The sequence below is a fragment of the Platalea leucorodia genome (assembly GCF_965183815.1).
Source record: "Platalea leucorodia genome assembly, chromosome: 1".
In the NCBI taxonomy this organism is placed as follows: domain Eukaryota; kingdom Metazoa; phylum Chordata; class Aves; order Pelecaniformes; family Threskiornithidae; genus Platalea; species Platalea leucorodia.
In genome coordinates, this window is record NC_138823.1 from 47228018 (window position 1) to 47245836 (window position 17819).

The 17819-nt window shown below is 40.9% G+C and overlaps 1 protein-coding gene across 3 annotated transcripts in view; it reads left to right on the top strand.

The window, feature by feature from the left end:
- Window positions 1–17819, top strand: part of NOL4 (nucleolar protein 4) — a gene marked incomplete at both ends in the record, with an annotated part of 200263 nt that overhangs the window by 38308 nt on the left and 144136 nt on the right. For all 3 annotated transcript variants that reach the window (XM_082327545.1, XM_082327546.1, XM_082327547.1), the window contains 3 exons: window positions 8215–8326; window positions 8837–8949; window positions 12611–12743. In XM_082327545.1, the coding sequence (XP_082183671.1) occupies window positions 8215–8326; window positions 8837–8949; window positions 12611–12743 (358 nt within the window). The remainder of the gene's footprint in view (window positions 1–8214; window positions 8327–8836; window positions 8950–12610; window positions 12744–17819) is intronic.

Below are 17819 nucleotides of genomic sequence, written 5' to 3' on the forward strand. Positions count from 1 at the left end.
TTTGCATAGCACTCAAGCATGATTAGAACAGTAATGAAATTGTCAAAGGTGACTTAATTAACTGCTGTTTGCATTTATATAGAGTAACAACCTTGGAATAGGTAGGGCCTTTTTAATTTTTGTTAGAGTCACCCCAGATGCTGGAGTGCTAAAATACATCAGTATGTCTCTGAAAGTGTGTTCAGAGCAGCTTACCAACTCAATTAGTGAATCTGTAATCTGCGCTGACTTGTTTATGTTAACTGTGTGGAAACGAATGGCATTTTTACAACTGATTTCTGTGGGACTTCCTGCAGCAGTGCGGCACAGGAAGATAAATAGGATGTGGTGCTTGGTACCTCTAAAAGAGCAGCGTATTGGAAGGGAGCCGTGATATTTTAATTGGGGCAGCAATGTACCAAACTCAAACTTTATGATTTCTTGGCACAAACCATATAGATTAATTAGGAAAGCATCTGTGCTTCAATATTTAAGTTTAGAATAAGGTCCCATTTTCTTTTTCTCTGCACACTAACAAATGAGAAGGGAATTGTACAAAGTCTATGAAGATGGTGTGGGAGAGTAACCTTGAAAATACGCAAAAAAGAGTGAGCTTCCCATTTACCTGGCAGGTTTTGTGCTCATTTCAAGTGCCTGACTTGTGTACAATACAAGATTGATGGGCTGTGCTCCTTGCCAGCATAACTGTAGGTAGATCTACACCAGCAGAAAAAAGACCTGGCTTATATATATAAAATGAAACCAAGAACTTCAAATCGTATCCGGAGTACCCCAGACTGAAGGAATACTTAATACGATGTTTATAATCTTAGCTAGTTCCCTGGTTCCCAGGGAAGTTTACAAACAGGGAAGACGTCAAGGGCCTTGATCTGGGAGATAATTCCCTCACAAAGGCAGGATATGTGACACAAGGCCTGGCCGAGTCGGCTGCTCAGCAGGGGCACAGGTGACTAGGAAGGTGCAGAAGGTGAAAAGACCATGTTCTTTGGTGCCAAGGAAAGCAGCAGTGCCCAAACAGGTCCCTGCTTGTCCTGCATTCCCCCCAGGTCCTCTGCCGGGCTCCGTAGGAGGTGGATTGAAATGTGCCGATGTAAGGAATTGGTTAAGCGGTCGAGAGAAAGTACTGAGGGTCCTTGTAGGGGTGACTCTGCTAGCACTCGCTGCTACAGCTCAGTGTCCTAGAACTGCATTGCTTTGAGATAGTGCTTTTCATTCTCTGTCCTAAAGGACTTATTTCGGTATAGACATCCCACCCTGAAAGGAGAACTGCGGTGTCAAAGTGGGGATGGGGACGCACAGGAGAGAAGTGTTCAGGAGAATAATCTGTCTGGTGTATTGGGAAAGGTGTTCAACAAGTGCATAGCTGGCTTTCTGTGCCTTTGCAGAGCTGCATTTCTTGATTTAAACTATTGAGCTGTGTCTAAAATTTAAATTCAAGTGCTGAGGGGTATATCAGAGGTGGGAGTAACTGGGAAAAGTTGTGGCTGCAGTAGTGGCATAATGCAACAGGCTCAAGCTGTTAGGACAACTCTTTGTGATTCAGTACAAAGCAGGAAAAAAAATAGCCCTATTATTACATTCTTCAAGTAATGAAGAATCAACTCAGCAAATCAACTCAAATGGCCTCCTGTCAGGCCCAGCTGCGGGTACAGGTAGGCCAGATTTAGTGATCAAGCCCTATATTTCAGTGTAGATTTTATTTTCCTTTAATATTCTTAAAAAAGATGTTAGATTTTCATTCATGTAAACAATAGACTATGAGGAGTAAGTGGCTGACTTTTGTACGTTATATGTGGACAAAGTTGCCTGTAACTAAGTGAATCATCTATCTGAGAACTGTTTGTGTAAGTCTTTGTCGTGGTTTAACCCCAGCCAGCAACTAAGCACCACACAGCCGCTCGCTCACTCCCCCACCGGTGGGATGGGGAAGAGAATCGGAAGGGCAAAAGGGGAAAACTCACAGGTTGAGATAAGGACAGTTTAATAACTAAAGTAAAATGAAAATAGAACAGTAGTAATAGTAATAATAACAATAATAGTAAGAACAAGTAATAATAGTACAATAATAATACAAAGCAAGCGATACTGTGCAATTGCTCACCACCTGCCAACCGATACCCAGCACATCTCCCAAGCAGCGATCGTTCCCCCTCCGCCCCCCGGCCAACTCCCCCCGCTCATATATTGAGCATGACGGCATACGGTATGGAATAACCCCTTGGCCAGTCTGGGTCAGCTGTCCCGGCTGTGCCCCGTCCCAGTTTCTTGTGCACCCAGCACACCATGGGAAGCTGAAAAGTTCTTGAGCAGTGTGAGCGCCACTTAGCAACTACTTAGCAAGAACCAAAGCATCAGTGTATCATCGACATTGTTCTCATCCTAAACCCAAAACACAGCCCCATACCGGGTACCAAGAAGAAAATTAACTCTATCCCAGCTGAAACCAGGACAGTCTTGTAGCCACCTTAAACACCTTAAATTCTATGTGCATATTCTACTTGAATATTTTTACTTGTGAAGGATGATCTAATATCTGCCTGTTGAGCCTCTGTAGCTGCCGTGCTTGAAACGTTACAGCAGTGAACTTGAGTTGTGGGTGAGGGTTGTGATGTCTGAGCAGGAGAAATGGGTCAGTTAATAAAATTCCCAACCCATGAATGAAAAAAGAGCACTGGGCTGATGAGCTGGAAGAGAAGCAGGCTTGTAAAACATGGGGGAGATATTGATGTGTCAAGGGAAGGTAGCTTGAGGCAAGACTCTGATCAGATATGTAGTACATATAAATATATAACATCTAAGGCATAATGGGAGTCTGTTAGGTGTGGGGCGGTATCTGGGGTCCTGTGCTTCATCCAGCTGTTGCAGTAATAAATGTTTCTTGGTTTGGGATCAGGCTGTTGAATTGCCTCCCTCTTTCTCATCACCCTAAGAGAAGCCTTCCTCAGATTGTGGAACATGGTGTGACGTTTTCCCCCTCCCAAACCAAGAATGTGCTTCCGAGTCCCCTCTGAGCATCACAGTGAATGTGTTTTCCTTGGGGAAGAATTTTTTGACAGGTCGCACTGTGCAATAACATTTTCTCCTTCCAGTACAACTTCCCTGATGAAACAGGTTTAAAGCAGGTTTGGGGTCTGGCTGGTTTCTGTCTAGGGCAGACCTTGGCCTCAGGGAAGCAGAAGAATATGAGGTTTGTGCGGGGCCTTAACAAGCTTAAATTCTTGCATCCACGCTGTTCTTGTGTGCACGGCGAAACAGCCGAGTCCCATGCACTTTCACTCTACGGACTTGTTCTTGCTTCTTTGCAAAGGGCGAGCGTCAAGTGTCCTGGCAGTGGTCCCGCTAGCAGGTGCTCCCCATCGCTTCCCTCTCAGAAAGCAGCTTCTGCTACGCGGGAGGGAAGGGAAGGAAAGGGAGCTGTGAAGTGCAAGTTTAGCACAAGAGGCAACAGCATTTTCCCCAGTATAGCAGGTTAGCGAGCTCTTGATAAAACTCCCAGCAGTAATATATCTGCTTTCCTATGTCAGCCTTCTATTCTGACCTCTTGCTGGGGAAAGGAGAGGACTTTCCTTGGCTGGTTTGTCCTCCTGTCATCAAGAAACCAATTTCTGCCACCTGGTTCGATGGCTGTGGGCCCAGGACAGATTACCATCTTCACTCTCTCTCCTTGTCTCTCTCGCTCCTCTTGGAAGTCTTCTTTGGATCGTCTTCCTTCCCTTATCCTCCTTAATTAAAAAAATATACACACACAACAAAAAAAAATCTCTATTCTGACACATTGTATCTTCCAGACTACACATACATCCTCCATGTTAATGCTTTAGGGGTTAACAGGTTCACTTGCAAAATTTCCCTCCCTCTCCTCACACTTGTCTTTCCTGCTCTGCCATATGTGTCCTAAAATCTGCCTTTCAGTTTAGAGCTTGTTAATTTTCCAAATAAAAATGTAGCTCTGAAAGCTACATCATCACAACATCCTGCACTTAAATCATCTGAATATTGGAGAGCATAAAGGAGACTTTACCCGTTTTCTCTGCCTGCAGTGATGCAATAGGAATGCAATACGCTTCTCACAGACAATTAGGGTGCACATCACTTAGCTCCAGTGTAAATCAGATTACATGCTCAGGTACTGGGTTACTTGCCTTATAGTAGTTGTGCTCTTCACGGGATCCAGTAAACAGCATATAGGTTAATTCTAGATCTAGAATGCCTTCGTTGTTGGGCGATGTTTTGGATGGGTTGATATATGTCAAATTCTATTATATTGTACACTTTTTGTGAATGGTGAAATAAGATCATAGAAGTTTTGACTCTGAAACTGCTGAAGTCAACTCTGTTTTTGTTTTCCTCTTGAGTTCAGAGTTTAAATGAAATGTGTAGGTGCACGTGGACTGTATTGTTAGGAAATGCTCTGCTTCTTATCCTGTGACTTCTGGGGCTAAAACAAACCCTGTATGATTTTGGCACTCTTTGCTTAATGCTCCAGATGTCTAGTTTCTTCTTCATATAATTTTTTTCCCTTTACAATGTAAAAAGCATTCAGCTGTAAGAGCTATACCTAGTACACACTACCTAAACACCAATCTGCTAGAATCTGGTTATTTTGTCATTTGTCCATGATATAGAATACATCCAGATATAAGATAACACATTTCTTCAAACAACAGAAGATATACTAATGCGCAATAAAACCACTAGTAAGAATAAGTAATCACATAAGGATATTTCTAAAGCATCATATTTGAAAGAAGTATACTTACAATTTTTTTTTTATTTTATCAATACAGTAAATCAGCAGTGATTGTTCTTTGATTGGTATAGGCAGGTGCATGAGCTGTTTCTTGTAAGTCATTCCAAAAATATGCCGGTCTGCATTGTCAGTATGTGGATGTAAATAACACAATATCCCCCTCTTCAATTCACTTTTCTGGCTATATTTTTTCTTAAAAGGTAGAAATGTGTGGTTTGGGTTTTTTATGTGGGATTGCAATAAAACAATATTCTTTTATTGCAGCACATCACTGAATGAGGTGGTCTGGCTATATTTTTTGTTAGCTCACGACCTTGAGAAGAGAGCTAGGAGCAGGGCAGTGAGAATATACAGCATCAGTGAGGACTGAGTCATTATTGCTTTCTTTCAGATAGAATAGAGGACAGAAACAAATTTTCCTGATGAGGTCAGACCACTGTCTAAGGTATTTCTGCACAGTTACTTAGAAAGTGTCACAGGCCTCCAGGTTGTGCTCTGAAATACTCACATGCAAGCCAGCTCCATGTACTAGATCAGCCCAGCCTTGCGTATGAGCTGGTAAGCTCTGCTGAGGGGTGAGATACAGGTTATTGCATTCAGCCTTGTGCTAGTTTGGTTAGAGAGCTTCCTGGCTACAGCTGGTGCTAAGCCAATGGGTTCGGAGCACGGCCCAAGTGAGCAAGTGGCTATCTGCGTCTTATGAAGCAGATGTGCCCCTCTTTAATGAGAAAGGCAAACAGGAGTCTGCACTGTTGGGGGCATGAGGTTTGGGGGTTTTTTTGTAAGCTTTCTGGCACAAGATTGGAAAGAGCTTTTTGTGTATATTCAAGGAGCAAGAGTAAGGAAAGCTGTGGGTTATCATGTCCTCTACATATCTCTTTTAACATGCTGCCTACTGTGTTATGCCCATTTATAAAGCCTAAAGTCTTGGACTGTAGAAGATTGAATCAAATTACAAAGTAAACTGGGGAGGAAGTTGGTGGAAACTGGTGTTATTTAGGGAAGGGCATCCTTAAACTGTGTTGCAGTGGGAGGTTGGAGACACAAGCATCTGCTATGTGGACAAATTTAGTTATAAAACCCGGTTCCCTTATAGTCAGTGGAGCATGCCTATCAAATGTGGGACCCAGCTCACTTGCTTACCATGGAGGATTTTCATCTTGTTTGAGCAGAACTGGAATTTTGACAGAGATGCTTGATTAGAACAAATGGAGCATTCCTATCAAATGCAGGCAACTAATGAATCCATGGGTAAGCTCCATTAATTTCAATACAGTGCTAAATGTGTTAAATGTTATGAGAGAGAGAGGTTGCTGCATATGTGCACTTACCAATTTTCTTAATGCTAAATTCTAGCTGATTTTAAGCTCTTTTTTTAGATTCCATAAAGCATGAGTATAACCAATGTTTTCATATTTAGAAAGGTAAATAAGCATCTGTTCTGTGGTATAAAAAACAGGAAAAATAATCTGAAAATATTTTTTTGGTAGGAACTCCCATTCAAAAGTGGCTTCATTTAGTGCCTTCATTTTCAGATAAATTGTTTCAGGCCCAGAGAAAATCTTTGCCAATTTTCATCACAGAACAAATTTTGCTTTTATACTAATCCCCTTCTCCCCCCCAAAATAAGATTTCTGTTATATAAGAAAACAACAACAATAAACAGCCTAAACAACAATACCATAAACAGGATGATATAATTTGCGTTGTTATTTTACAATGCACCATTTCCTGTGTATTTCCATGACTCATGTCACATCAACAAACAGTAATTTAAAGTCCACCTATTTTCCAAAAAACTGTGACTGATAAATTTGGTCCATGGAGTTTTAGGAAACGTAAGTTTCAACACAGGGTAGGTAGGTGACAAGCCAAGGAGAAGAGTGTAAGAAAGAGAGTTATGACAGGCCATTCCTCCTCCTTTTAGGATCCTTGTGAGGAGCACGAGTGATTTGCACAGTATTTAATCCCATTTACATCCAGTTAAAGAAAGGTATCTTGTCCTTTTTGTATCCACACTTTCATACACCCCACCTCCATCTTTCTGCACTTCCTACAGAGACTTGCATCAACGCTTGATAGGAAATCAAATCCTGCTGTAGGTTTTAGAATAAGGGAATACAAACAGGTATCAGTTGACTTTTCTTTTAGTCTCTTTTGCTGGGACTTTGTCTTTCTTTGGGGATTATCTCCATTGCAAGACAACCACCTTGCTTGGGAAAAGAAGGGCTAGAGATTCCTTACAACACTTGCAGTGTGTATATACGTAAACTTACATAATGAATCACAGAAAAGCCATGGCTTTGCCTGGTAATGTCTTGACAACATCCAAGTCTGGAGATTCTTCCACTCATCTGGTAAACCTGCTCCAGTGCACTGGCCTCCTAGAGAAGTTTTTCCTGATGTCCACAGAGACCTCTCCTGCTTCTCAGCAGCCTTCTTGAACTGTGGAGGGGAAAGCCAGGCACATTATTCCAGCTGTTGTCTTACCAGCACTGACTAGAGAGGGGTAATAACTTTTCTTAATCTGCTGGCCGTACACTTGATGTAGCCAGTATGAAGTTTGCTTTATCTGTGATCAGAGAGTGCGCTGTTGGCTCATTTTCAGCTTGGCACCAACCATCAACTCCGGGTCCTTTTCAGCAAGGCAAAAATGTCTATAAAGATGGATGCATCCTTGGGGAGGGGAGGGGGAATGCATTCTTTAAAACCAGCAATAACTGCTTCCTTCTCTCCCCTTTCAAAAAAGAAACAAAATCCCTCTGATGCTTCCTTGCGAGTATGTGGTTGGGAAGAATGATAATGTTGAAAGGAGGAAACAACCAAACTCTGTTGTGTCAAGGTATCTCCAGGTAAAGCAGAGTCTCTAAAATCAAGTGACTCCTAAATTCTGTAACTGTTAATAAAAATAACTTATTTACCCTACATTATTACAGTATTAAATCACAAGCTTTCCAAGAATATTTTCTCAAAACATTCAAATACAATGTTAAAATAGCAAGGAGACTATCATTGTTGGTAATGCACTGAGTCCTGTATCTGTCTAGGTATTGTTACAATAAAAATAAATAGAGCACATAAGCCAAGCACTTTTCTTTTTTTGGTATTGGTTATAAGAAAAAGGTCGCTTTTTAACGTTTTCTAAAAACATCCCTCAGTGGGATGCCTGTTATGTATGGATCTTTTTGCTGAAAGGAAACTGAAAAAAACTGCAAACAGAAAACGAAACCCCTTTGATATAAGTGAAATTTTGTTCAGTATCAACTATTATTAGCCATTAGATGATAAGTAAGCAGATTGGATAGATGCTTCTTGAAATCCTACATAGTATGCAGAACATGCTTTCATTGTGCTTCCTGGCATTATAAGATAATACGCCTTATTTGGAAATATAATGATCAGTTCTGTTAAATCATGTTCAATCAGCTTATATAATAACACCTTTATTTTGTTATTCATTTCAGATTTCAGAGACCTATGCCTTCCTACCGAGAGAAGCGGTGACACGATTTCTAATGAGCTGCTCAGAGTGCCAGAAAAGAATGCATTTAAACCCAGATGGAGCAGATCATAAAGGTAGTTTTAGTGTCAAATAGTGGGATGTAAAGTCATTTTATTCCTAATACCCATTTATATTTTCCTAGCTTAAGTGAGGGTTCATAAAAATTTGGTAGACTGGAACAGTTCAATAAGTCAGATCATCTCACTTACTTAGGCTGGAAGGCAGTGAATCTTCTGCTTTTGCTTAAGGATGGAGTGTAATACCATATGTACCCTCAATAGAAAGATGATTTTATCTGGAGGAAATAATTTATTTTGCTATGGAAATGTTTATGTGGGGGCTTAAACATAAGGAGTAGATTGGGTGCACGTGCTGTAGTCATTTAGGGTAGGAGAACTCATCACTTTTCAGGGTTTGAACTTGATTTTCATTTTCTTTGGGAGGCTTCCATCTGTACAGCCTACAAGCAATTGACAATGCCAAAGTTAGAACTAAATGACATAACTGTCTGACTTTGACTGCAGAGTAGGCTCAAGTAGCCTCCACAATTAACATGTAATGCATAATAAATATTTTTATTGCAGATAATGGAAAACCTCCAACTTTGGTGACCAGTATGATTGATTACAACATGCCAATTACTATGGCTTATATGAAACACATGAAGCTGCAGCTACTAAATTCACAGCAAGATGAGGTAAAACGTGAAGTCTTTTAAGTTTGTTTTTCTCTTCTCCTGTGTTCTTTGGTGCTTGTCTTTGTGGTAGCCAGGAAGCTGAACTGAAGGTGATTGTTGATCCCATCTTCATAATTTTGTTGCTAAAATAGTGAGTCTGAAACCAAACCACGGCTGTTTGCAAGTAATCAGGTTGAGAGAAAATGTCATGACTTACCACCCTTCCATGGTTGGGAGTAATATGCTGTACTGCTTCAAATTACCTGAAGGTGCCCTTTTACTGTCTGGACCAGCGGAAAGGTTAAGGGGGACAGCATGTTCACCTGAGACTTAGTGCTGTGCTCAGCAGTGGCTTTCATTGTCTACTTCTAGAAAGCAATCCCATCAACAGCTGAAATGAATGGCATGGTGTTCTCAAGGTTAGCAGCCAGGATGCAACACATTATAGTGAGATAGATGGAAGCCCTGGCAACATCAGTTGAAATCTTTAAGGCAAAAAGCTTGATAAATAAGAGTAGGGGTTGCTTTTGAAATTTTGAATAAAAAGACAGAATCAAAAAGGAAGAGAAGTAGGTTGAGAATCAAGCTGCTTCAGAGAGAATTGGAGTTGAATTGCATTTATTTCTTTGCAAAAATTATATTCTTTCTGTGATTTATTCAAAGTTTTTCCAGATTTTAAGAAGTGCTTCATCAATTGGATGACACCTACCAAATTATTTGTAATAAGCTCATTTTGCTAGAAACGTGTTAATTTACCATTTGAGCTGCCAAACAGCTAGAACCCTGGCTATGTGCCAGCCAAAAAGCAGTCCTGCATGCTGTGTCCTTCTGCCTGACTACAAGATTTTTTTTTTAATAAAGAAAACCTTCAAAAACAACCTTAGCAGCTGGATTATGTCAAAGACCCTGACTGACTCCTGACTTCTTTGCAGTCAGCCAGATTTGGTTTCATAATAAGTAGATATGGGCTATTGGTGGAGATTTATGAATTATTCAACACCCCATAGAATGGGGATTTCATCACTCTTCTGGAAATATCAGGATCCTTGTTTCGCTTTTGCCTTTTTTTCAGTTGTGGAGGGTGTGGGGAGACATCCCCTAGCCTTTGAGTTCTTCATGCACAAATATAGCCTGATTGTCTTTCCCTGCTGTTGAATCTCCCCTCTGCGTGCTGCCCCTTTTCAGGAATCTGGCAGCAGGATTTCAAGCAGCAGGAGAGAAGAGGCTTTATCCCTGCAGTACCCTTAGGAGTTAAAGGAGGCTTTGGTTTTTCCACTTACTCCTTTTGAGAATTACTCCTCCCACAACAGGGTCAAGGGCTTGTGCTGGATCAGGGCCACCTGCCACAATGCCTCTACAGCCTGAGTGTTTAGGTGTAGTCTTTCTGGTCTGATGACTGAAATTTGCATTAAGCCAGTTTTTCATCTAGGTGAACCAGTGGAGATGATATGGTGGCAGCAGGAAGCAGCATTGCTTGGTATCTCCCTGCCCAGCTCAGTTTTGCAGCTCTAATGTTACTGTGTATGAAATGTTTGTAGCCCTGGATTTATGAAGATAAAAGTAATTTTTGATATGTTTTGGTAATAATGTCTTTGCCAGGGCAGAGTGGGCACAAGGAAAGTTCTCAAGATAATCTTTACATCTTTTCTCAAGGCAGAGTTTTGCTAAGAATTTCTTTTTCCTTCGGGCTGTACATTTGTTGCATTGAAGAACAAAATGGCAATGAAAGTGGTGTAGTACAAAGCAGGAGGATTTTTGGTGCATATGTTCAAACTGTTTAATGCTCTTAAAAACATGCTTGGGTTTGTAGGAAGGCTCTGTTTCCAAGGTTTCATCAATCATATCTGTATTCTTGTGGAGGGGGTGGAATTGAGACAGGAGTAAACTTGGATCCCACAACTAGCAAGCACAGTGACTGAAAGCATCCTAATTCTCTCATCCTCAATTCATCTTTTTTAAGCTGAGGCCATCGATGAAAAGGAAACAGGCTTCATCTAACAGGAGAACTCATCACTGTGTGGGAATTTACAGCTGTGCTGCAACCAGTACAAAGATGCCAGTGGCTCCCAGCTCCTCTCCCCATGCCTAGGTGTCCATGCAGATTCAGATAAATGTTTACATAGTTTGGGGACTGAGGTGGAGGTATTCTGCAAGAGTGCTGTAGGCAAACACAGGCTGCCCATGTGTGGTGTTTTATACCTATGCAAGCATTGGGTAGCCAGACAGGTGCCTGCTAGAGAAGCCCTCACTCTTCCATTTAGTTTTTTACAAAACTTTGAGAACAAGGTATGTTTGTTTCATTATTTGTCGTTGTCCTGGTGTGATGGTGCAGAACAGCATCGCCTTGCTGTTGTCCCACTCTTGCTCCTGAATGGCATTTGGCAGTACCTCATCCCAGTTTATCAGTGTCGTGACTGCAGGGAACTTGCCTTCTGAAAATGAGAGAAATGCCCATGCAAGTTGGAAACATCACTGGGACCCAAGAGAGGAGTTGATTTAAGGGCCAGGCACTCAGAAAGAAGAAAGCAGCTATATTAGTATCTGTAGAAACCAGTTCACAACAAGTACACAGTAAATCATATTCTAAAGATTGCTATTTTGCTAGGTCAATTCTGGTGAGCCACCCAGAAAAATAGTCAGAATCCTGTCAGTTCTGTTTTTGTTAAAAAAAAAATATATATTAATTGGAAAAGTATTTTAAACTGATCTTCAGGGGATACAAAATTATGTGCCATATTTTTCTCTATGTTCTTTAAAGTGCTTTTCTTCGTAACAGGAGTAATTATCTCAGAAAAGTTGTTACTGAAAATATATCACCTTAGGTTTGTATGTTGCCTCAGCGGCTTACAGAGCAAGACCTGTGGATGCTTAATTTTTAATCCATCAGTGGGCTCATGAACTTCAGTGGGACTGAAATGAGTGATGTTAAATGTGTATGTGAACTGGTCCAAAATTTATAAATGGGGGCAAAATATTTAATCAGGACTTTTACTTTTCGCCCTCTGCTATCACCCCTAGTAGATGCTCTGTAATTAGCCCTGATGGATAAATCATATTAAAGATGTATAAGGTAGAATAAATTTCTCATGTGATTCTCATGTGATTATATTACTTTGGTTTGCCATTGACTGTCATTTGAACATGCTCAGATCTTTTTTATCATTTTCATAGAAGCTTCTTTAAATACAGTAGCAGTGTAAGGGTGACATCATGTCAAGGGAATTTGGTTGTGGATTCTTATTAGGTCAAGTTGCCATTTGGAAATATCTTACTGTGAGTGGTCATCATGAGGTTACCGACCTCACTTGAGAAAGGTAGAGGATTCAGCAGGGAACTTGGAGAGCTCTCCTCAAGCAAATTTGAGTAACAAGGACTTGGTATGGGGTCTCTAGTTAATAGCCCTGTTTTGCAAAATACTATGGAAACAGTTACGAAAGTGTGGTAATGGAGTATCTTCATAGTTGGAACAAATTGCATTTCTCGGATTATCATATCACATAAACGCTGTGTTTTCCTTGCTCCTCTCTCTGTGGTCTGCTTGCTTGCTTATATACACAAAGATTTAGCATGATTACACTCCACACCAGGTGTGAGTGAAACAAATGGGAAAGAGTGAACTGCACATATCATGTAAGCAGCATATGACGTTTTCTGACACGTCTCTGAAACTGTCCATTTGCAGGATGAAAGCTCTATAGAAAGTGATGAGTTTGATATGAGTGACTCGACTAGGATGTCAGCTGTGAACTCTGACCTCAGCTCAAATCTGGAAGAGAGAATGCAAAGTCCTCAGAACCTCCAGGGCCAGCAGGATGGTAAGGCTCTCATTTTGTACAGAAAATGCGGTATTGCCTTGTCTTTTTCCCATTCCGTGCCTTCATTTAGCACCTGCTGTGTCCTTTTCTTCATAGTGTGTTTCATTAGGTAATTTGAAATGTATGTTCCCTATGTCTCAGCATGAAGAGGATGAAGTTGGGTTTTTTTTCAGGTTAATTTATTTGTTGCTTAGGCAACAGGTGAACGCTTAGACCACTGTATGTTAAGTATTATTGTTTTACTATTTTTATGTATGTAATGTGACCATACACAGGCATAAAAGGGAATAAAACTCAAACCTTTCTGAAGCAACCCAGAAGGCTGAGAAAGTTGTTTTTACTGGTTGAAATGAGGGAGAGGAGTGTGACAGAAGCATAGTTATTTGAGAGCTAGGAATTGGGATGTGATACTTAGAAGAAAGGACAAGAAAGACATACTCTGATAGGGAAATAGAGTTAAAAGAAGAGAAAACAGAACAAGCAGCATTGTAAATGTGAATGTTAGTTATTTCTAGGTTAGTTACACCACAAAGCTAATTTGTTGGTGAAAGAAATGGAAGTTTTACTTTGTATAGAAGATGCATAAATGTGTACTCTTTGGTTTCAGCCCTTGTTATAGAACAAGTTAGATGGGCCTGGTTTGGCATGAACTTTCTCCTTGGCTATGAAGCTCACAAAGAGCCTGTCCTCTACAGACTGCAACGGTGGCTCATGAGTGGCATGTGAATGCACAATACCCAAAGTGCAGGTCTATTCTCTTGCTATTAGAAACAACATATTGGTATTCTGTACTTGTTACTCTGTAATTTCCTGATCACATGCACCAGTTTGGAAGTGCTTCTTATGTTTCTCCTGAACACTAAATATATGGGATTTGACAGTTAAGCTGGATTCTTTCCGATTTATGCATTGCGGACAATTGCTAGCTGGTAAGCTATTTAGGTGAGAATGGGTGTGTTGCATAGTGACTGATAGGATCTGGTGGTGGGTAGGACCTTCTGCTCTGTTGCTCTCTGGACAAATAAAGGAGGAGGATGTCTATGATAATTTGGTAGGCCAGATTCTAACCACAGCTGCCTTTTGTCTGAGTGTCTTCAAGCTATCACAAAATTTGTGCAACTTTTGACTTAATTTCTTTCTACATATGTTCACTAAAGGAGCAGTTCTGGTGCACAAGATGTAGGGAAAGCCAGTTCACTTTCCTGTTGAAGTTTGACTTTTCAGGACTAATATATTATAATAATACTGCTAAGTTAGAGTTTTCAGGGATACTTTGGAAGCTGCCATTTTTATGTATCTGTCTTTCAGTGTAAAACTGTGCTTTCGAGGTTTTTGCTTACCTATATACTCAATCTGTTTCACATATATAGAGTGTTTCTTAATAGTAATTGTGCACATGTATATGTCTGAAATAAAAATTACAGCTCAGTACAGTAACCTATGAAGAAATGCCTGTCATACATGTCTTAATACCTGCTGCAACCAGATTCATGTGCCACATCTAATCATATTAGAACATAAGTATGGATGATAAAATGCTGCAAATCTGTCACTTGCTGTTTAAAATGTATGGGAAATAAATGCACTGTGGTCTTTGAACTGCAGGTAGTGTGATCTTACAGAATTGTTTTAAATCTCTCAGCTTTCCTTCTCTTCCTCCCCAGATGGTACTTGCTAAGGCAATCCTATTTTTTGCTGCATCTTCTGGCTAACGCATCTGCTGATAGAGAGATTTGAAATAGCATCTCTTCCTGCTTCATGGTTTTCCTGTGCTAGCTGTTGTTAGGTAGCAAACCTGAGTGTGCCTAGTTATAGCAACACTGCTTTTTCAGATATGGAAGAAGAGGGTGAAGGAGAAACTGAAAGACATTGGCAGGGGGAGAAGAATAATAGGAGAGGGCAGGAAAAAAGAATATTGGAAGAAAATAATGAACATGGGGATAGAGGGATGGAAGCGGGAACAGGTAGGAAGGAAAACAACAGGGAACTTAAATGAACTTAGCAGTACAATCCCTTTTGCTGTCACAGCCTTCACTGTAAAATTTTATAAATTTAATATGTAATTATAACGCACGCACACTAAAATCATCACCAAAGCATGAATTTGTGTGTCTAGAGTGATTCCTGCCCCCTTCCCTCAAACATTCTATATGTCCATGAGAGTTTATATCAGCCACCACATTCAGTCTACAGATAAAGACACTTGGCATTTGGCTCATCTGAAATGTCTTTGCTGCATTCTGGCAGGTGAAAACTTACTGCTGTGTAAGGTTGCCTGTGCACACACGGTTGGGAATGGTGTCTGTGGTGTAATGGGAGAGCACAGGTCTGATGCTGCCCCAAGTATGCCCTCATTGGGAAAATGATTTGCTAATGGGTATCATTAGGAAAACTGCTGCCTGGTGTGGATTAGCGACAGCTCCACTGTACCTAAAAGTGATGTGTTCTATCACTTTGCTTACCTGGCTTTCCATCTGAGGTGTCGTGAGAATATTTTGGGACATCTATTGGTTTTTTTCACACGGATTTCAACTGATCTGATACTAGGATATAAACAGAGTCCGTGTACCCTAGGGGATTATAATAGTGAGCCGGGCCACGCCGCTAAGGGATAGATGGAGGCTCCTCTTCCAGTTCAGTTTATCAGAGCATAGTGGAATGCTGACACTGTCTGTGTTAAAGGAATAAAATGCTTTCATGCCCTCTTACTTTGGGGCTATATCTGCATCGTATTTGGACAGGCATTTGGCTTTGGGACTCCATTGCAGAGCTCATACTTGAAAATTTGATCTGAGGTTTCTCAATCTCTTCCAGTCTAGTACTCTGTGTTTTCTTTTTCTCATGGTTAGGTTGTTTGAACCGAAATAGAATAAAGGCAAATATGAGAGCAACCCACAGTATCAGCTGAAAGCAACAGACTTCTTCACCCAGAAATGTAATGGTAGGTAAGGGAAATGCTGAGAAGGAGGGCACAGAGAGGGAAGGTGTGTGTTTGCTTGTAGTAGATGGGTGCTGGTACTGCACAAAAGTCCTGGGCTCTGCAAATGTACTGAGGCTTCACAAGATTCCTTGTATAAAGCATATTAGGTTGAAAGGGAACTGACAAAGAAATGAAAGTGGGGAGAGTTGGTGAATTGTATCCATAGTACTGAAGTTGCCACAATACTACGAAGGACAGCTCCCACTTTAAGTTAGCCTTTGTACGCTTTTAAATAACAGGGCCCTGAGTCACACCTGCTGGTAAATGGCTGAAAATAGCATCCTGAGCACCTGCAGGGCTGCTGCAAGGATGGGGGAGGAGTTGGAAAAGAGCTGCTGCTCTTCCCTGGGGAGTTAGAAAAGGAAAGCAGCTCTAATTTGCCATGGGTTCATTCTCCAGCTGGGAATGGGGTAGGGCTATCTGGTTACTAGTGCCCCAGAGCTGCTTTTCCTAGCAGCCAGCTGGATAATAGGGCTGCAAATTGCTGGTGTGTTCCTTTCTCTTTTGCACCCTCTTCCCCTTTCTTACCCTTATTTTTTTGCTTCCCTATACATGCTACACCTCCCTTGTCCTAAGCTGGTTCTTTGGAGCAAGCCCTGCGTACCACTCATCTGCGGGCAAAGCTCCCACTCAAGAGCTGTCTTTAATTCTTCTTTCTCCTAATAACGCTCTAGGGACTCTGATGTTGCAGGATCAAACCCTTTTGCCCTTGTTTCAGACCACAGACAGCAGGCAAGGTTAGTAAACTGAGTTAGAAATAAAGGTTGTCTTTTTTTTAATTAGTGCTTCAGCCTGTACAAAAATGATTTTTGTAGTGAAAACTGACCTCTACATAGGTCTGTCAGAGGGACAACAGGAGCTTCTACCCTGAGGGAAAATGGGACTTTTGTTGCCCTTGCCTGTTAGCTGGAGCCCTGTGCAGAATAGCTGAGTGTATTTGCTCCCTTGCTGTGGTGGTTCATTAGTTACCAAGACATGAGAGAGGTGTAGGGGGATGCTCTGATTAGAGGAAATTAAGAACATGCACAACTCTAGAAGTAACAAGAGTTAGGTATAAATTTTATGTTGAATTTTTTTTTGTTTTCACTATGTGAGCTATCAAATGAAAATCAGGGAAGAGACCATTTGACTTGCAACTCAGTGCAAGATGCAGAATTCATTTATTTTGAGTATTTCTCACTGTGCTGAGGTACACCAAAACATATCAATGCTTCGTCTGGATTTGGGTGGAGGGACTGTATTCTCTTCAATCTAGTTTTTAGAAAATAATAGTTACATGTTTATACATATTTATGTAGAACTCCTCTTCACAGGCACTGTATGGAGACTGTGCTTAGAGCAGCTAGCTATGACAAAACATGTCACAATTCAACCTTTGACAGGGGTTGTGCTATCATCTTAGACATGAAGATTGCTCATAAGCTTTTCCTGGTTGTATTTTTTTCAATTTATAGAAAATTGAGGAATAGTACTGTAATGCAATGGAGGACTATGCCTTCAAGTAGTTTGTGGTCATTTGGATTGTGCCAGTTCTCTTTCCCCAGCATGTTCAAGTTGCCAGACTTTCCACAATATAGATGTAGGAGATGTGGTTGTTCACATTAACTATTCCCTTCACTCATTTGGTGTTCGTGGTAGATACAAGTATTGGAGTCAGTCATCTAAATACCTGTTTTCTGCATCTAAGCTATCATTTTACTCAACAGCTTCACCTGAAACAAGTAACATCAGCTGATTAAGTTGTCAAAACCACGTGTCTGTGCAAGGGTGCAGAGTTTGCTGTACCCGCACTTGCCGTTGGTTTGTTCACTCTAAACTGAGTCCAAGCCAAGTGTTTAATCCATCTTCCCATTCTCAACTGGTTGTACTGTCATACTTCTTTCTGCTTTTGTCTTTCTTCCACTAAAACCTGGACTCCCTGTCTTAAAACATTGACTTTTCTTTTTCCACAAAGCAATTTAAAAGTGAGGTGTACGGGTTTGAACACCAGCTGCAGACCAAAGTGAAGACAGATTAGTGAAGGAATGTATTGGAGTAAATCGTCTCTGCTGTTGCCTATGCTTTGGCCCTGCTCTTCATCTTGAGTAAAGCAAGTG